The sequence below is a fragment of the Saccopteryx bilineata genome, chromosome 6 (assembly GCF_036850765.1).
Source record: "Saccopteryx bilineata isolate mSacBil1 chromosome 6, mSacBil1_pri_phased_curated, whole genome shotgun sequence".
Taxonomy (NCBI): Eukaryota; Metazoa; Chordata; class Mammalia; order Chiroptera; family Emballonuridae; genus Saccopteryx; species Saccopteryx bilineata.
In genome coordinates this window covers 162524841-162545456 of record NC_089495.1, presented here as the reverse complement: position 1 = coordinate 162545456, position 20616 = coordinate 162524841, and the positions used below count along the sequence as shown (strand labels likewise).

Genomic DNA, 20616 nt, shown 5'->3' with positions numbered 1-20616 from the left:
ACAGAGCAACAGCCCCAGATGGGCAGAGCATCACCCCTTAGTCGGCTTGCCGGGTGGATCCCAGTAGGGGTGCATGCAGGAGTCTGTCTCTCTGTCTCCCTGCTTCTCACTTAAGAAAAATAAAACATAAATAAATAAAAAGCAGACACCATCAATTTAGGACCCAGTCCTGGGCTCCCATCTCACCATCTTCGCCTCCAGGGACCAAGGGAGGTTGCTTCTGGCTCCTTCAGGAATGGGGGAGAGGTGGTGGAGGGAGGTCCCTGAGCCTACCTTCAGGGGAAGATTTTGGACATTTTTCCTCATGGGATTGGGGTCCCCAGGGCTGAATTTTCTCCTGTGGAAAGAGGAGAGTAGAGAAGGCAGCAAGAAACTGAGCCCCCAAAGATTTGGGAGCATTTTCTCTAGCTTCTGAAGTCGAAGCTGTTAGCAGGTGTGGGTTAGAAGAAGGAACTGCAAAATCTATTCAGCAAGGAGGGTCCACCCAGTTTGGGGCACCCTGCAAGGCAATATGACCCTCGGAGCTGGCACTCAATAAACATGTCAATTCCCAAGACCTACTATTTAGAGGTCAATAGCTGCCCGTCGCCAGGGGAGTGAGGTTCAGGAAGTCTCAAAGCTGTGTGATGGGAGGCAGGTGTGTAAGATGCACAGAGACAGGACCATGGCTCTGGGGCCATTTCTGCTTTTAGAATACTGGTGCATTTTTTTTATTAAAGAAGAGAATAAAGCATTTGTAAATATATTTCTCTCATGTATACTTCAAAGGTGATGCTGGTCGGCTGCTACAGAACTGGGAAACGAACAGGCAGGAGCCCTTCCCCCACCCCAATGCACCCTACCCCCTCCACCTTAGATGACAGAGACACACGGAGGGCTGGGAGCTGCCCAGCTCCAAAGGACAAAGGGTTCCAAGATGTATGGACGCAAGGACCAGCTGACAGCTCTTATCACAGTGCCACCTCGAGAGCAGGGAGGCACCTCTGGGGAGGTCGGGTGTACTTATTAAGAAAACCCCTTTACCCCTTAGGAACAAGTAAGGCATGAAGGTTCCCACTGGGCTCCCAGCACAGAGGCCAGGGCCACGGCCTTCACCGGGCTGTATGGCTCCTCCAATTTCTTGGGTCTCAGGTGGGTGGCAGAAACTGGAAGTCCTGAAGAACTGTTCAGGGTAAGCTGGGGACCTTGACATCTCTTAGCTGAAGCTGGACATTCTGAAGCCTTAACAAAGGGTTAAACCCCTGAGCCAGCTGGGTCCTCAAGAGTCCCCTATAAAGAGGAGGTTAAGTGCAGGCATTTTATGGGAGGAAGGCGACATGCTCTCCAACCAGGTCCCATTTCAATACTGTTCAATGTGGGGCAGGAGTCTTAGGCTGTCCCTAGTTAAGGGGAGGGGCGGCCGCTGGGACCACTGGCTTGTGGACATGTCCAAGACATCCTGGAGACAGCAGGTATGACCTGCAGTGGAGTCAGCCTGTAGGGAGCTTGGGAGGGAATGAGACACATTATGGTCCCTGAGGTGGGGGAAGGCAGTGGCCAAACGCAATGAGTTGCAGGTGGCATGCAGAGATGGGGGCTCCCCACTCCCAGACCCCTGGAAGGCTTACTGCCCAGAAGGCATGTCCAGGGCTGGAACCTAAGGAGGCTGACTCTGAGGGAGACAGGGTACAGCGCTAGTGTGTGGGGTGGCGGGGCTCTCTGCTCCCCTCCTCTGATTGGCTACAGATCTGCAGTGGGCTGAGGGTCTCCAGGGAGAAGGCCATCCTCACCGGGGCTGAAGTGGGTGGCACTTGAGGCCAGGCTGAGGCGTTTTGCTCTGCATGGCAGGGGCCATCTCTAACCTGAGGGTGGAGATAGCTGGTGCTAAGGGAATGACAGAGTGTCACAGCTGGGGAAAAGCAGTGGGTGGTCCGGAAGACCCCAAGAACCTGCCACAGCTGGCTCTGGGATCCCCCTTCAAGTGTTTCCAGTTGTGGCAAAGGGTCAGGGGAACCTTACATTGTAAATCTCTAAAAAAAATAATAACTTTGGGGGAAAAAAAAGCCTACTGGTCTAGAATGGTTTTCAGAAGCCTGGCCACAAATCTGGGATTGGAAAGCAGAAGGAGCTGGGAATTCCTGGGGAAGTGGGGACGTTTGGCTTTGAAACACTTGGCTGTGCCTTGGGCTGACAGCGTGGTAGAGGGTCCTGCAAGGCCAGGCTTGTCCACAGGTTGACTGCCTCCCACATCAGCAGGGAACAAGCTGTGTCCCTCCAGATCAGAAAGCGGCCTCCAAGGGGATATACTGCTGCTAAAAGGCTCAGTCACTACCAGAGACAGTACCTCCCAGGCATCAGGGACCCATGGCCTGACCCTGGGAGAGGTTGCCGGCCAGCGAAGTGTCACTTGCTGCTGTGGGTCTTGATCTGGGTAGCGTTGATGTCGGCCTTAGTCTTCTGGATCCTGGAGAAGATCTCCTTGAAGAGCGCCTTGTACTCAGGCTGGCTCTGCTCCAGCCGCTTGTCCACAGCCTCCACGTGCTGGCTCAGGCTCTTCTCACCCAACCGGGCCTCCCCCTGGTTCTCCTCACTTCCCCGCAGGTCCCTCCACGAGCTGTCCCGGGAGATGGGCCGCGAGGTCTGCACGCCAGCATGCCGCACTCCAGCCCGGTGCTGCCGGCACTTGCTCAGCAGCTCCTCATACTTCTCGAGCAGCGCGTGGTACTGCTCGTCTACCTCCCGGAGGATGGACATGCCCCGCTTGCGCACACTGTTAGCATGCAGCGTGAGGTTGCCCGCGTGCCGGCTGGCTGGGTCTTTGGCCACTATGGCATTGAGCGCCGTGTCGCTGCAGCTCTTGCGCACAGCATGGCTCGGGGAGGTGGTGGGGGATGAGATACCATCCTGGGCGCAGAACTCTTCCCCGCTGCCTGGCTGGGGGTCATCGGCCTCAGGGGCCTGGGTGAGGGGTGCCAGCAGGGCCTCGGCCAGGTGATCCTCCCGGCCCAACAGGTAGGTCTTCGCCTGCTTCATCTGCTGCAGCTCCAGCAGCTCGGCCTCCAGCTCCTGCACGCGAAGGCGGCAGCCCTCCATATCGCACAGCTGCTGTTCCAGCTCCGTGTACTCCTGGAGCACCACCGCGAACTCGCGCTCCGCCCGCTCCTTACGCTGCCGCTCCTGGCTCACCTGGGAACGCAGCACACCCACCAGAGTCTGCAGACGCTCATTCTCCTGCTCCACGGGCTTGGGGCCCAGCTCCAGGGAGGAACTGTGCAGGCGGAAGGCATCCTCGCACCTGGGAGAGAGTGAGGGCACGAGGGCAGAGGGCTTTGGTTATGGACAAGGCCCTGGAGCCCAGCCCCGGGACACTTACATCTTACTAGTCCACAGGCTGCATATTCTGTTTGTCCTCTCTAAATCCACTTTCAGCCCTTCTTCCTCTGCCCTGGGAGGCCGACCTCAACAGACTGCTTCAGCCAGGTTACCTGGCTCTCGCCTGAGCTCAGTCAGTGGGAGGGATGGGCAGGAGGTCTGAGGGTGGGAGCAGAGGGAGGTGATGGGAATGTCTTCCCCAGGCTTCTGCCCTGGTCCGTGCAGGCCAGGCAGCACCCAACATGCCTTCTAGGTTCCAGTAACCTCTCAGCCCCTGGTCCCTTTGGGCCTAGGGCTGGTAACAGCTCCTCACTACTGTAACCCTGGGGCAGTCTCTCCCCACCCCCATTTTCCTACACCTGTCCATACCTCTTTATTAACCGCTCATCAATTACTCTGCGAGGCACTGTCTCTTCCAAGACCCTTATTGAAATATCCACTAAAGACACCATATGTATTCTTACATTAAGACATCATCCCACTGAGAAGGTTTAATTGAAAGGTGTCGTGGTTAATCCCTCCTGGGTTAGAGTTCTGGCTTACTGATCTGGTGACCTTGGAAAGACACATAACCTCTGGCGTTCAGTTTCCTCATGTGAGTAGTGAAAATGATAAAACCTACCTCATGGTATTGCCATTGATTATTAAACTACTTACCAGCCATGGGCACATGGCAAGTGCTCAGTCAACGCCAGCTGCTGACTGTTGTTAACAACAGGACCAATCTCGCCAATAGCCTGGACGATGCAACAACTCTTTTTCCCACCTGCTGCCCGGTGCCCACCCTCTTCTTGCGCCCCTGTCTGGCAGCCCTGGGCACTCGGAGACACAGTCCAGGGTCTGGGGGCCCTCACCTACCGGGGGCTAGTGTACAGCTCCTTGAGGCAGGGGAAAGTGTGGATGGTGCGCCTTCGCTCGCGCTTCTCCCTGCGCACTCTCAGCTGCTCCAGGTCCCGAAGCTGTTCCACCTGGGCCTGCAGCTCCTCCACCTGGACCTGCAGGCGCTCAATGGTCTCCATCAGCCTGGGCGTAGGGTGGGGGACATGCATGGGAGTGACTTTAAGGTAATGGGGCCAGCCCTTCTTACTGCAGCCCTGGAGGGACATGGGTTGGGGACAGGTCGGCAATCTTGAGTCATGCTGCCTGGTGCTGAGGTCAGATGGGGGCTCCAAGCACTCACTTTTCTCCCATACCTCCCAGGCTGTGCTGACCATTTCTCCTCTGCACTACCTCAGTTCCCTGTACCTCCTATCACCCTGAACTGCAGTAAGATATTTACATGCTTGCCTTCCCTCCTGGGATGTAAGCTCCCAGAGTGGGACAGTGTCTGTATCCCCATCACTCTATCTCAAGTGCCTAAACAGAGCCTGGGGCATAATTGGTATTAAAGGGCTATGCCCTGAATATTAAACCACCTCAAATATACAAGGGCAAACTCACTACCATCCCAGGTTCCCAGTCTGGGCTTCTGGGAAAAGGAGCAAGACTCACCCACTGGTTCGTACGCCGCGTGCACACCCAATCCTGGGCCTCTCCTTGCCACCCCCCTCCCCACAGCCCTCCACCCGGCCTCACCCATGGATCTTCTGCTGGGCAGCCTTACTCTCCAGCACCAGCTTCTGGTTGGTCAGCTCCAGGTCCCGAGCTGTCAGGTCCAGCTGCTCGTACACTTTGGCGTGCTGCTCATTCACGTGCCGCAGCATGTCCAGTTGCTTGGTCAGGTACTAGGGGTTGGTAGGAGATGGTGAATGAGTAACCTTTCAGGACAGGGTTAGGGAAAATGTTTCTTCCTGGGCCCTCCTCCCACTTCTAGGAAAGGTTTGCTTTGGGGCATTCACGTGCTCCAGAATGGAAGGTAAAGATAGTGGTGCAGGAGGGCTGGATGCAATAGCTGTGCCTGCTGTACTTTTACCTAAGCTGCACAAAGGCACTGACAGGCCGGGCCCTTGGTGCGTGGGGGAGCTCACGGCCCTCACCTCGATCTCCTGCACCTGCTCCTCGTTGGTGGCATACATGTGCTGCAGAGACTCCTCCAGCTCCTTGTTTCTCTCCAGCAGCGTCTTCCCCAGCTCGGCAGCCAAGTGCAAGTCTGCCGGGAGAGATGAAGGGTGAGAGAAACAATGAGCAGTGTGAGAAAGAAGCCAGAGGACCCCCATTCATTCTGAGCTGGGCCTCGCCAGACCCCGAGATGACCAGGACGAGGGACCACCCTCAAGGAGCCTCCAGGCCTGGGAGGGACTATAAGCTAGGAGCTAGGCCTTTGCACTGGCCGTTGCTTCTGCCTGGAACGTCCTCCCCAGACATTCCCAGGGCTCATCCCTCTCTGCCCTCAAGTCTGTGCTTAAATGTCACTTTCTCCAGGAGGTCTTTCCTCAACCATTTTTTTTTTTTTTTGGTATTTTCTCTGAAGCTGGAAACGGGGAGAGACAGTCAGACAGACTCCCGAATGCGCCTGACCGGGATCCACCCGGCACGATGCTCTGCCCCTCTGGGGCGTCGCTCTGCCGCGACCAGAGCCACTCTAGCACCTGGGGCAGAGGCCAAGGAACCATCCCCAGCGCCCGGGCCATCTTTGCTCCAATGGAGCCTTGGCTGCGGGAGGGGAAGAGAGAGACAGAGAGGAAGGAGGGGGGAGGTGGAGAAGCAAATGGGTGCTTCTCCTGTGTGCCCTGGCCAGGAATCGAACCCGGGTCCCCCGCACGCCAGGCCGACGCTCTACCGCTGAGCCAAACGGCCAGGGCCCCTCAACCATTGATTTAAAATTGTACCCTCTCCCACCACGCACTCCCTTCCCACTTAATTTTTTTCTCCTTAACACAAATCACCATCAAACTTACTGAATAATTTGCTCATTTATCTGTTTGTCTACCCTGACTAATTATAAGCTCACAGGGCAGAGATTTTGCCTGTTCCCTTCACTGATATCCCCAGGACCTAGAACAGTACCTGGCACAGAGCAGGTGTATAAATCTTTTTTGAAAGAATGAATGAGTAGGATGTGATAAGACAAAGGAACAAAGTGCTCTGGATGATAAATAAGGGAGAGTTCATCTTTCCGGGGACAGCAGGAGGCTCAGACAATGGACAGCCTTTGAGCCGGGCTTGGAGGGGTGACTAGGAGCTCACTGAGAGGTGGAGGGGACAGAGGGGCTTGCTGGGTGTTGAACTGGATGAGGCTTCAGAGCTCTTTGTCCTAACCTCCTTAGTCTATGATGACTGTCCAGAGAGGGAAGAGTGACTTGTCCAAGGTCATCAGTTGGCTTATAGCCACATTGAAGGCAGAATTCAGGTCTCCTCACCCGAGTCAAATAGCATTTGGTCCTAGATACACGTGTCCTCTCTGAACCTTCTTTCCCTGGGAAACAAAACCACCCTCTTCCCCCCTGTAGCCCTGATTCTTGTACCTAGGACTGGAACCTCCTCTCCCCTATCCCAGCCCAGGGTACACGAACACCTGTTAGGCTGGGGGGAGATCTGGCATGGTATGGTGGGGAAAGAAGGAAGCAGCATGTGCTAGAATACCTAACAATTCTCTCTAGTGGGTCTAGATTTGTTCAAAGGTACCTAGACATTTGGGGGTGGACGTTCTCCCATTCTATGCCTAACTCTTCAGAAACAAGGGAGTCATATTTTATATATAAATAAATACATAAATAACAAATATTGTCATTTTTACACTGTTATATACATACACCAAATATGTATGTATATGCGGTGGGTGTGCTGCGTTCCCAGGTGAGCCAGGAGCGGCAGCGTACAGAGCGGGCAGAGCGCGAGTTCGCGATGGTGCCCCAGGAGTACACGGAGCTGGAACAGCAGCTGCGCGATATAGAGGGCTGCCGCCTCCGCGTGCAGGAGCTGGAGGCCGAGCTGCCGGAGCTGCAGCAGATATGTTTTTATAAATAACATAAATATATATATATATTATTCCTTTTGTTTCTAAAAAGAGTTAGGCAGAGCCTGACCCATTGTGGCGCAGTGGAAAGAGCATCGACCTAGGACACGGAGGCCTCAGGTTTGAAACACTGAGGTTGCCGTCTTAAGTGCCTGGTCGCTGGCTTGACTGTAGGGTCATCAGCTTGAACATGGGATCATTAACATGGCCCCAAAATCACTGGCTTTAAGCGCAAGTCGCTGGCTTGAGCAAGAGGTCACTGGCTCGGCTGGAGCGCCCCCCCCCCCATCAAGGGACATATGAGAAAGCAATTAATGTGCTGCAACTATGAGCTGATGTTTCTCATCCCTCTCCCTTCCTATATGTCTGTCCCTCTGTCTCTCACTAAAAAAAAAAAAAAAAAAAAAAAAAAAAAAAAAAATCAAACAGTGTAGAAAGGTTAAACAAGTGATAAAAAATAACTTGAGCCCTGGCCAGTTGGCTCAGTGGCAGAGCGTTGGCCCGGCATGTGATGTCCTGGGTTCAATTCCTGGTCAGGGCACATAGGAGACCCCTCCTCCTCCCTCTTCTCTCTCTCTCTCTCTCTCTCTCTTTCTCTTCTTCTCCCATAGCCATAACTCAAATGGTTCCCTTGACTGGTTTGAGCACATTGGTCCGGCGCTGAGGATGGCTCTGTGGAGCCTCCACCTCAGGTGCTAAAAGTTGCTGGGTTGCGAGCATGGCCCCAGATGGGCAGAGAGCATGGGCCCCAGACAGGGGTGGCCGGGTGGATCCTGGTCCAGGCGCATGCGGGAGTCTTTCTATATCCCCTCCTTTCACTTGGAAAAAAGAGGAAAAAAATTACTTAAAAATGTACCTCATATGTTTTTCTAGATCTATATCTGGGAGATTCATAAACAAATGAACATAGCCCCAAATGAAGGAACAGTGCTATTTGTAATTAAGGTACCACTCTGTATGTGGGGCAGTGGTTCTCAAACTTTCTGAAGTTGAGGTGCATTTAAAATCCTACAAATAATTGTAGGCACACTATATACAAATTTCTGAGAAATATAATAATTAAGTCAAATATTAAAAATACATATATAAAGTCCAAGCGTGATTTTATGGTAATTAAAAGAAATAAATATGACAAATTAAATTTATTCTGACATTAAAAGCATTTTTGTTATTTTTTTGAGTTATGCCTTTTAGAATTTGTAAAAAAGGGATTAAAAAGTAAAGGAATGACAAAAAAGTTATCTTTTTATATATATAGATACATTCTTAGTAAGATTTAGTAAATTCAGCAGGTCCTGGCACAAATGTATTAAGTTTTTTTCATTCCTGTGTTTATGAGAAACATGAGTCTGATGTGTCCTAGTGATTTCTTCAATGTTCGGGCATGTATCTGAAAGGCAAGCTCTCATTTCCTTGTCATACATTGAAGAATTCCTCTCTTTTTACTCTTAATTGTGTTGAGTGCAGAGAACCCCCACCATACATACATCTTAACCTTACACCAAACAAAGGATAGAAGAAACTTGCCTGCAGTCTTTCTGGGGAACATGGGGGATAGTGTAAACAATCCAGCACCACAGCTTAACAGCCTTTTGCAACCTAATCAGGCAAGTGAGGTGGGGGGTTGGGCAGACTGTCAGCTTGCAGCCAATTCCCCACACCTCTGTCCCCCAAAAATCTAAACTCCAAAAACCCTGTTGGTTTTTGGTCCCCAACAGGCACATATTTCTCTGGAATACCATAGGGCGCACCTGGAACTCTAGGGCGCACCAGTGCACCCTGGCACACACTTTGAGAACCACTGATGTGGGTGTGGAGGAGGGGCAGAGAGATGGGGTAGAAGAACAAAGACATGCCACCTAGAGAAAGGTGTTGCTGCCATGTTAGTAACCATCTTCTAAACAAGTCTGTGTTTCAAACAGCTGTAGATACACTTACGTGTAAATAGCACTGTTTTTATGTACCTGCTTTTTAAAATTTAAAAAATGGCACAGATAGCTTTCTGTGTCAACACAGACCTACAGAATCATTTTTAGAGGATGTGCAGTTTTACTATATACAAGTCCCTACATAGTTCTTATTGTTGGACTCGAGGGTGCTTTCAGTTTCCTTTCTGTATTAAAAATGAAACTGTAATTTACTTGATAGTACAAAAACCTTGTACAAATTATCAGCTATTTTCTGAGGATCCTTTCCTAGAAACAGAATTCCCAGGGCAAAGAGCAGGCCTATTTGATTCATTCTGCCAAAATGGCATCCAGGAAAGATTGGGTCTTTGTCCCATGATGAGGCCTCGATCTAGGCTGATGGTATAAATCCAGACCAAGAGGCATAAAGGCAGCTCTGATAGGGTCAAAATGATGTGGTCCAGGGATTGAGCTCGCTGCAGCTTTCCCTCTTCAGAAAGAAGTGGTGATCCTAGGACCCCTAGAGGATGAGTGGTCTCTATGCTCCCCACTGGCAAGGTTCATAAATACAGCGGAGCCCCTACCTTGCCACTGACAAGCCTGGGGTGGGGGTTTTCCTCTGGGGAGAGCCCCAGAGAGCAGTGACTCAGTGCGCATCTGAGAGCAGAGCCTTGAGCTTTCTTTCAGCTAGCTGTGGATAGGAATGACATCACCTTATGAAGGCCAAAGGGGCCTGACTGGCCGCCAGGCCTGGACCGAAGGCCAAACTGCTTGTCGGTAACAAACCTGGAGTCTGCTTCCACACAGAGGTGAGGTTTTTAAAACAGCCAGAATGCAGCCCCCAGACCGGATGTGAGCTGGGCGGGGAGCCCTGAGCCTTGATGTCACCCGGAGGAGTTCCCTGATTGAGGAGTGCAAAGCTCCTATCCCAGAACAAGGCAGCTATAAGAATAATGTAGCCTGGACAAACACCAGAGCTTTCCTAAACACCTATCTCAGCTGTTAAACAAAATACTGTACTAGCTGATACAAATCTCAGATAAGAACCTGTAGCCTTGCGCAATTAACCTTCTGATGAGGATGCCAAGAAAAACTAGCTCCCTGACACAAACCTAGATGGGCATGAGGACACTGTGGCATGAATTTATTAACTATAAGTTTGGCAAGTCTACAAACTGTGAGGTTTGCCGTTAGGGTTGTGGAACTGCAGCCTTGTGTTATGCTGAGTGCTTAGTGGAAATTCAGGAGCCCAGCAAGACCACCCCTAGGGCCACACTAATCAATGATTTCTCCCTTGGAAACTGTTAGGTAGCTTGTGAAGAGGCCATTGCTACTGATGTCACCTGTGCTGGTGTCAGGGACAGGCTCTGCGGATGGCCTGCATGGATTCCCTGCAAGAGCTCAGAGATGGAGTGAGGAATGGTGGTGGACACTGCACTTTCTGCTCGCCCTCCCAGGTGAGCATCTGGTCTGTGTGCATTCCTATGACAGGGGGCTGGGCCAGCTAAAGTTCAGATAGGAAGCCCCCCGCCTTGAACTAAGAAGTTTCAAGGACATTTTGTTTTAGGCCAAGCATTCAGAGAGATTTTGTAAAGGACACCTTTTTAATTGTATAATGTACCTCATTCCCTGCGTTGGGATGACTGTGGTGTAGGTGGCAAAGCAAGCAGAAGGAGTAAGATGTTAGCCAAATAATTTTGTAAATATGATTTTTTATACTTGTGTATAATTTACAATGAGGGCTAGGCAACACCAGCTAAAGTTAGTAAAGTTACAGACTGCATTCCTGCTTGGGAAGGGCTAGTATATTGCTAGTGGAGAGGTTTTCATACTAGAAAGTGTGAAAGGAAGAAGGAAAGAGACATCAGACCCCCCCCCCCCATTCACTGAGGAGGAAGATAAGCAATAAAGAGTGCAGGGGGGAAGGGAGATCTGAAGAGCCCCTTCCTCTCCCCTTTTAAGACCTTAATAGGCGATTTACAAACACTTATCCTCTGACATCACCTAAACCTCCTCCCATCCTGAAATGTGTGATTGACATGTGTATTTCGAGATCATGAGACCCATATATGTGAACCTGTGTTCTGTAAAGGGTATATAAGATGTAAGAAATCTAATTTCGGGGAGCATGTGTCTTTTGGAACCATTACCCCTTCTCCTCCGGCTTACTAATAAATTCTCTTTTTCTCTTATAAAGTTATCTGAGTGTCTGTCCTCCATTGGGCCACTTTCCTGCAACAAAATCACACTATAAACCAGGAACATGGCCCTTGGGAAGCAGTGACTGCGACCTGGGTCCCCTAGTGATTTCGGATTGAGGAAGAAGGGAACACAATAAAGGTCTTTGGGGTGGGGAGAGTCTCAGGGACTGTCTCAGGGAAGCTGGATCACAGTGCAAGCTGAGCTAGTCAAAGCTGCCAGGAGGGATCACAAGAGAAGTATAAAACTTGCACAGCTAGGGTCTGAGTGGAGCCACGTGCTGGGGAAGGGACAACAGCTAACTGAGGGCTTCAGGGGGAATGTAGTGTCCCAGGAGCGGAGTGGGAGGGAGGCCTGGTAGTGGAAGAATGGGTGAGTTGGCTAATTTGGAAGCTAGAGGAATAAACAGCCTGTCACACCAGATCACTGGACCCAGCCAGGAAAGGTACTGAGTCCAATGGCACCTCCCCTGCCTGGACCCCAGAGTTTGCTGGGTATCCTGCAGAAGGCTTCAGCTGTTCTCGCCCCACCCCACACTGAATCGGCTGAGGTGCTGCCCAGGAGCAACGCCCCAGAACCTGAGAGGGCATGGCTGGGAGACGGGGATTTCTTTGAAAGGAAATGCTGAAGTCCCACTGCCCCTCACCTGTTGAGGTCTGGGTGGGGCCCCATAGACACCGGAGAAAGGAGGTAGGAAAGGGACAGGGGACATTCACAGGGAAGAAGAGACAAAGATAAAGGGGAGGCAATCTACTACCTGGCAGGGCTGCAGGTGTCCTACTCACAGCCTATAGGGCATGAATGTCAGAAACTGTGGGTCCACAGAATTGGGGTCCAGTCACCAACTCCCCTTGCCATACCAGAGCTGTCACCTGATGCTGAGTCTCAAGGTCAGGCACCCAAGCCTTAAAATCTGTGACTCAGCAACCATCTCTCAGCCTGGAAAGAGGTACCCACAGGACCCGCCAAGCCTGGTCCAAGATGGGGAGGGAGGCAGGCAGAGGAAGAGTGCCAGTGCTTAATAATTAATGGCATTTTCTATTTTTACAGGTGCTGTGGCAGTGGGCAGAGGGAACACTGAGAATCTAGGACCTTGCTGTTGGGATAGGACAGCATCAAAGTCAAATGGGATCTTGCTGGCCAAGCTTCAGGAAGTCAAGTCAGGGCCTGCAGTAACATGGTGGTGGTCGGGGGTGGGAGCAGTTTGGGCAACTGAGTGTAAGGAAGGGAAATGAAACAGGCACCTGGTCCCCAATGTGGCTAGCCTTTGGCAAATGCTCATGCCATTATCCAGCTCTCCATGCTGGCCCCTCGGGGGTGGTGCCACAGTCCCTGGGCCTGGAACTTTCTCTGACCCCACCATGGCACTCTAAGACCTACTTTCCAGTCATGTGTGGTCTTTCCTCGTTGCTCCATGCCTTGTACAAGCATCCCTCCACCTAGAATGCCTGCCTTTCTCTGCCCAGGGAGTACCTTTTCACCCTCCAGCTCAGAGGGGCCTGTGGGAGCTTGCCAGAGTTGCCGCTGCAGCGCTCCTGTGGCTCTCCCACAGTTGTTCGTGTGATCCCCTTTCTGCCTCCTCTGCTGGAATGTGGAGTCCCCTGAGGGCAGAGATCACTTGCCAGACTCAGGACTTGCTCAAGGCAGCAGACCTTTGGGTTTTGGCCAAAAGCTCCAGTTTCTTCTGAGATGTTCTCATTTCTGGTTTTCTCCTTGTTCCTGGGCTCTGGGGTACTACTGGGGCTATGAGGGTAGGCTGACCCCACCTTGGCCCAGAGCGGGCACCCAGCCCAGTAAGAATCTGGATAGCTCTCTCTCTAGCAACACATCTACCACCCCTACTCCCTGGCTCCTTCCTCCCACATCTGGGCTGGGCACGGTGCCAGAGATTTCCGGAGACTTCGTTAAGGGTGCAGGAATGAAGTGAGACAGCAACAATATCAGCATCGCCTTCCGGGAGGCCATCTTCCCAGGCACTCAGCTTCTAGTCTTTCCTTCTAGACCTGCCTCTTCCACGAAGCCCTCTCACTGCATCCCATCACCTACACTCAATTACAGGCCCACCTCTACCTGCCCAGGTCCACTTAGTAGCCCATGGCTGAGACTATTCCCAGTGCCCAAGATAGTGTCTGACACTTAAGTGGAGCTTGATGGGTGTTTGTGGGATGCACAATTTGGGGGTGGGGGTAGTGCCAGGGTTGGGGAGGGGTTGTTGCTGCCGATATACGGCATCTCATTCCAGGCAGCGAAGCTGCGGGTAGACGCTGGGGCAAAGGGTATGGCAGGGTACAACCCAGTACATCTAGTCTCACACTAGTCCCCCAGAGGCTCTGATTAACCCACATTCCTAAGCACAAGGACTGAGGCTCATCAACCAGCAATTCTGGCCACATAAGGATATGGGTCAGGGCCAGGAAACAAAGGTTTCAGGGCCTGGGTAGATGCTTCCCATGAGAGCAAAGCCAGGTGTCAGGGGCCGTGGATGGAGCCCAGAGCAGGAGTGCCAGCACACACTAAACCAGAGTTGTGTCCACACTTGTCTGCCTGCTGGGGGACTGTGGTCACTTCTCCTGGACGCCCCTCCAGCCCTGACCATCCAAGAATGAGGCACTCTTGGGGAGGAGAGGGTAGATTTGACAACACTCTAGTAGGGCTTGGCCTTGACCCTCTTAGGCCTCCTCCTCCTTCCTGTCCTAACAGAGTGATGTCACTTCAGCCACCTCATCACCAGTTTCTAACTAACCCACTTCTGACCACTCTCTCTGTCCTCCGATGGAAGGGGGAGGTGGCTCCCTCTTTACTCCAGCTCTAATCGAGGCCCTTGCTCAGAATTCCAAAACCTGACCCCCATCAAACCATGAGCATTTTGGGAGGGGGCTGGGTAAGGATGGACCAGGAGACTTTGCCTTCAGGAAGGTAGATTGATCACTCTAAATCTTCACTTCTCCCATGGTGGGGTCCCCACACCCTCATCTCCTCCCTGGGTGGAAACGGAAGGTAGTTGGGAAAACTTTCTGGGAGTCTTAAAGAGCTCAGAAATTCTGGCAGGAGTCATGTCGCTGGATTTGGGATAAGTCGTCCCCCCCCACCCCCCCATACACACACACACTCCGCCCCTCCCAGCGAAACAAACAAGGAGCCACCTCCCGGCCTCCGAAGACTTCCAGCCAGTACTCAGCCCCCCCGACAATATCAGGGGCCCCTGGGCAGTTTCTCCTCTAAGTAGGGCGGGCGAGCTGGGTGAAGTATGTCTCCATCCTTCAGAAGGATAAGACCGTTCCCTCGACTTTTGCAGATCTCCGTGGGCTGGGGCCCGATCTTCCCGGGAAGCGCGCCCCTTTTCTCTACGTCTTCCTTCTCCGAAAGCGTCACCCCTCGGAGTCCAGGTTGCGGGGTCCAGCCCAGCCCCACCGGAGGTGACACCGCCTAACAATGGAGAAGCGGACAGAGGTCGCGGGGTGTACCTCGCTTTTCTGCCCCCCTCCTCGGTGCTCACCCTGCTCCAGGTCCTGCTGGTCGTACCAGGGCTCCTCTTCTTCTGCGGAGAAGTCCTCCATCCCGGCGGCCCTCCGCATGGCCCCGCCGGTGGCGGGCGGGCGCTGCGGCGGCGCGACTCAGGGCCGGGGTGCGGGGTCCGGGACAATGCGGCGGAGGCGGGCCGGGTCTCCAGCGTCGCGGACGCCGGCTGCAGCGCCCCCGTCCGCGCTACGACCCTTCGCCATTGGCCGCTGACCCGGCGCCCAACGGGGCTGACGCACCTCGGCGGTCTGGCCCGGTCGGGGTCTTGCGAAGCCGGGGACACCAAGCAGTAAAGGCACAAAGGGTGGACAGGAGGGGACCGCGGGCGGTTAGGCAACAAGGAAGGCCTAGGTTCGCCCGCAGGTGGGGTGCTAAGAGCGCGGGTGCCACGGCGGACGACCCTTGGCCAGCTCCGGCCCGCACTCCGGCCCGCCCAGCGACACCCGAAGCTGGGGATGTATCTTGGCTGGGTTGGCTCAACGCTTCCCCAACCGCTTCGAGCTTCCCTAACCTCCCGCTCCACGGGGTGGGGCCGACCACCGCCGACCAATCAGAAGACGTATGCAAAGCTAAAGGCGGGGCCGAGGGCGGGAAAGGGTCTTTATATGGCCCCCGTGTATGCACACCGCGCGCGCGCACACACACACACGCACACGCGCGCGCGCGCGCACACACACACGTTAACACATTACTGAATGGATGCAAGCTGCCACACACACACGCACACACACACACGCGCGCGCACACACGCACACACGTCAACACATTACTGAATGGATGCAAGCTGCCCCTGGGAAACCGGTGTGACCTTGGGCAAAGTAGCTCTTTTTAGTTTCTCTGAGAGGGATGAGAGTGTCCAGCAGCTAAGGAAACAGATCCTTCAATCCTGAAAGAAAGTCTGGGGGGTGCATCACAGCGTCCACTATATATGCATACCCTATAAACTAGCAACTCTGTTCCTCTATGTGCAACGGAAATATGTACACATGTTAGCTGAAAGACATGTACAAAAATGTTCATAGCAGCACTATTGACAATAGTGCCAACTGAAAACAACCCAAATGACCATCTGTAGTTTCTGAATAAAATGTGGTGTATTCGTGCAATGGAGTATGATAGAGTACAAGTAAATGCTGAGCGAGACACCAGACACAAAGAGTAAGTACATGTATTTACTATTGTTTCTGTAACAATTCCCCTAAATTTAGTGGCTTGAAACAACACCAATTTATTATCTTCCAGTTCTGTAGTTTACAATTCTGATATGTTCTCTGTGGCTGAAATCTAGATATCTGCGAGGCTTAGTTTTCGCTGGAGGCTCCAGGGGACAGTCTATTTCCTTGCCTACTTCATCTAGAGACTGCCCATATTCCTTGACTTGTGGCTCCCTTCCTTCATCTTCAAAGTACCAATAGCAGGTTGAGCCTCTCTCACACTGTATCACTCTGACATCTGCCTCCCTCTCCCCCTTTTAAAGACCCTTGGGATTACATTGAGCCCGCCTGGATAATAATCCAGCATAATCTCCCCATTCCAAGGTCTTTCACTTAATCACACCTGTAAAGTCCCTTTTGCCATGCAATGTAACATATTAAAAGATTCTGGAGATTAGGGAGTGGACATCTTAAGGAATCATGATTCCCTTTATATAAAGTTTTAAACTGGCACAAATGAATTTAATTAGGATAGTGTTCAGCCTTGGGGAGTCGTGTAGGGAACTGGCAGGAGTTTCTGATCTTGGTGCTGCTCAAACACGTGTATTCATCAGGGAAAAATCATTGATGTGTACACTTCTCTGAATATATGTTGTACCTCAATTAAAGTACTTAAAGAAGAAAAAAACACCCTATGGATGAGACATGGGTAGTTTCTGCCCTTATGTAGCTTTCATTCTGGTGGTGATAAATTATTACAACCTGAAGCATGTGCTATGAAGAAAATTAACAGAATTATGCAACAGATTGAGGGGGAAGGTTTAGATTCAGCATTCAGGAAAAGCCTCCCTCAGAAGGTGACATCTGAGCTAATACCTAAAGGATGCGATGGTGCCAGCCATGTCAAGCTTTGCGGAAAGAGTGTTCCAGACAGAGGAGACAGCAAGGCCAAAGGTCCTAATGTAGAAAAAGCTTGACCTATATTAGGAACTGACAAAAGCCTAGAGTAGCTGGACTATTTAGGATAGAGTAGTAATGAAATTGGAGTCAGGGCCCTGGGAAGGAGTTGGGACTCCCTCCCCACCCCCACAGTGGATAAAGAGAACCAATAGAAAGCTTTTCATTTTCAGTTGTAAAATAACATGGACAATTTTGGAGCATAACTGGAAGAGAGCAAGAGTGGAAGCAAGAAGATGAATTTGGAGGTTTCTTTGATAGTCTAGAAAGGAGGTAATGGTGGGATGAACAAGGCTGATGGCAGTGGAGATGGAGTAAGATGAAAAATATTTTGGCCTGACCGGGCGGTGGCGCAGTGGATGGAGAGTCAGACTGGGATGCGGAGGACCCAGGTTCGAGACCCGGAGGTCGCCAGCTTGAATGCAGGCTCATCTGGTTTGAGCAAGGCTCGCCAGCTTGGACCCAAGGTCGCTGGCTCGAGCAAGGGGTTACTCGGTCCGCTGTAGCCCCACAGTCAAGGCATATATGAGAAAGCAATCAATGAACAACTAAGGTGTCGCAACGAAAAACTAATAATTGATGCTTCTCATCTCTCTCCATTCCTGTCTGTCTGTCCCTATCTATCCTCTCTCTGAGATAGACTCTCTGTCTCTGTTAAAAAAAAAAAAAAATTTGCATGTAGAACCAAGTTTTGCAGATGAATTGACTAAAGAATTGGAGTGATGACTTAGACTTCTGGCTCCAGTAACAGGGTGGTTGTGATGCTATTTATTGAGATTTGGACAAAATGAGTCTAACGGACAAACAGATTGGGGGGCTGAGTTCCAGAGGGAGCTGGTCAGGATCCCAAGCCCACAAAATTTCCCTCCCCATTTGTTCATTTCTTCATTCTACAGTTCTGTGAAAGTGTAATTACAGAAACCACGCTGCCCCTAACGGCAGGAAGCCCCAGAGTAAAATAGAGCAAAGTGCTGAGGGCCAGGGCCTTGGCAGTGCAATGCTAACATGCCCCCCCCCCCCCCAAGGTAGTGAAGATTCACCTCTACTCCCTGGAGCTAAGGATGTTTTCACTGATGGCTTAGACAACCCTTGTGTTTGAAAACATCCAGCTCTTGGGTCATCTGCCAGCCTTTGGTCTTTACCACACTGGCCACACCCTCAGCATGGCTCTACCCAAATACCTTCCTTTCCTGTAGTCACCCTGCCCCTGGCCCAGTTCCAGGAGCATTGTCTAGCAAAGACAAGTGTGTCACAAAAGCTGGATTCTCATTGCTGCCCAAGCACTAAACAGGGTGAAGCAGGCTGGACTCCCCTAGGTGCCATGAAGCTGGTGTGGGGTGGGGGTGGGTTGAAGCTGAGCAACCAACTCTGCCAGGTGGGTGGAGCCTCCCTGACCACTTCCACAGGTACATAGGGTAGAGGCCCAGGTGACTCAGAGCTGTGGATGGCTGAGGAATGGGGTTCTTGCTGCATATGAGGCCTGTGCTGGGCCCTTTGCCCAAATTAGTTCATTGGGAACCCCAGGCTCCTTGCCGAGTGGGATCACCCTTTGTGCCTTCAGGGCAGACTTACTATTTTCTAAACTATTGTGTGAGGAGGAAAATTAGATCTGCTTTGAAAAAGGAAACTCCTTTGCCTTCCTGAGCTACCAGCCAACAAGCCCTGGGATCCACATTAGGACTTTTCCTCTAAGCAGAGTATAGAGCTGTGCCCATGACTGGGACCTAGAAATGACCCAGTCTTGGGAATCCCCAGAGCCTGGTGCCTTCTCCGTGTGTCAGGCAGACCTGTTTCTTGGTGTTCCTTGTCAGGAGCGTCAAGACACTGCACTGATGAATTCAACGTCCCCCAAGCCTTGGGCATTATGATTCCCTTGGGGTCGGTTTCACACTCCCGGACTGGAAGCATTTCCCCAGTCCCCACCCGAGGAGATCCCTCTAAATGCTGAACGCCAGCCCAGATACCAGAGCTGGGACCATAGCACAGATACGGACCCGGAGGATTGGGGGTGGGGGAACTCGGAGCCAGATACAACGAAGCAAATGCCCTCCCCGCTGGGTGGGCTAAAGACCCTGATGGACAGCCCCCAGGCAGAGTCGCCACTGCCCAAACCCCAGCCCAGCCCAGCCCACCGGAAATGACGGGGACAGGCAGTGCTGACGTTAGAGGGTCTCGGTCACTCCCAGTCACGCGAGTTGAGTCACGCTAGGGGTGGGCCTGGGTAGGCCAGGGTGGCCAGCCAGAGGTGCCTCTGGTCCATCAGGGTTCCCATCCGCCCCCAACACTGCGCATCTTGTGTTGAAGTCAAGGGATCAGGCGGCACCAGGACACCTCCCTGAGGTGCCCCCACCCTTGCAGGCCAAGCTGCGGCCCTCCTTATCCTCAGACTTTGCAGCGCTACACTGAATGCTCTTGCCCCATCTGTCCCATCCACCAGTCTGAGGTCAGCGCCTGGTATGGTAAGGCACTTAATACATCTGAATGAGCGAGATCATCTGGTGTCCCTCCCTTTCCCCCATAAACCATCTGTGTCTGTGTCAGACAAGTTTCTCACAGTCCTGCGGTCAGGAAGTGCTTCCATAAGGCTACCTCAAATCTCTGCAGTTAAATCCTCTAGGCTTGTCGTTTAGGATATGTATGCTGAGTGTCCTCCTGTGGCCTCCTCTACTTCTTCAGTGCCACTCATAGGGTTGTTGAGAAGATACCATGAATTAATACAGGCCAAGTGTTATGTGAGAGCAGGGCCTGGGCCATGTGAGCACCAGTCTGTGTTTGCCTTTAGGGTCATTATTATTATACATTTTTTTACCTAGAGGGTCTATTCCTGGCCCTTCACTACCCCTCTTCTGGCTGAAGTGAACAACCAAAGTGGCTCCATCTTCTATGAATGCCCAGGAGTTGCCATTCATTACTCACTCATTCAATAAATAATTTCTGTGTGCTGGGCCAGTGCTAGACACTGGAGTTGCAGGGAACAAGGCAAACCCCATCTCTGCTCACCAGAAGCTTGCATTTCACTAGGAGAGTCAGACACAAACCAAATAAAAAGACAAAAATATTTAAAGCGGTGGTAAAGTTTTAGGAAACACCAGAGGCTGAAATAACAACAGCTGGGGATGAGAAATCTGTCAGGAAAAGAGGCTTTAAAGATAAGACCCCAGGGATGAGGAGGGGACAGGCACATGAAGAGTGGGAGGAGGGGTGTCCCAGGTAGAAGGAACAACCTGCACAGAGATCCTGGGAGGAAAGAGCTTAGGGGTGTTGAGGAAATGTGGGAAGACCCGTGTGTGGAAGCTGGAGTTGGGGGGTGCGGTGGGCTGTACCTGGGGGAGGGGAGCAGATGAGCAGGCTGCGGAGGTCATGGCACAGCCCTGAAGAAATTGTTCTGACAAAGGACTGAGGTGTTTTCAGTGGAGGAGGGTTGTGACTGCATTTTACAACTACTGGGGCTGTTCTGCTGAGAAGAGATTAGAGGGGGCAAGAGTGGAGGCTGCTATAGATGGGGATGATGGGGGACCACACAGGTTTGGGGAATAGCATCAGGATGTGGTGATGGGTGGCACATGGTGTGATAAGAGGAGGGGCACCAAGGGTGACACTGATTTCAGGCCTGACTATCTGGAAGCTGCTATTT

The 20616-nt window shown here is 52.0% G+C and overlaps 1 protein-coding gene across 1 annotated transcript; it reads right to left on the bottom strand.

Annotated features, from left to right (window-relative positions):
• Nucleotides 1–702: 702 nt before the first annotated feature.
• Nucleotides 703–15393, bottom strand: CDR2L (cerebellar degeneration related protein 2 like). Its single transcript, XM_066235756.1, has 5 exons — nucleotides 14849–15393; nucleotides 5328–5440; nucleotides 4927–5075; nucleotides 4210–4374; nucleotides 703–3274 (listed from the first exon to the last, which is right to left on the bottom strand). The coding sequence occupies exons 1-5, from the start codon at nucleotides 14925–14927 to the stop codon at nucleotides 2383–2385; spliced, it is 1398 nt and encodes a 465-aa protein (XP_066091853.1). The 5' UTR covers nucleotides 14928–15393; the 3' UTR covers nucleotides 703–2382.
• Between the last annotated feature and the right edge of the window lie 5223 nt (nucleotides 15394–20616).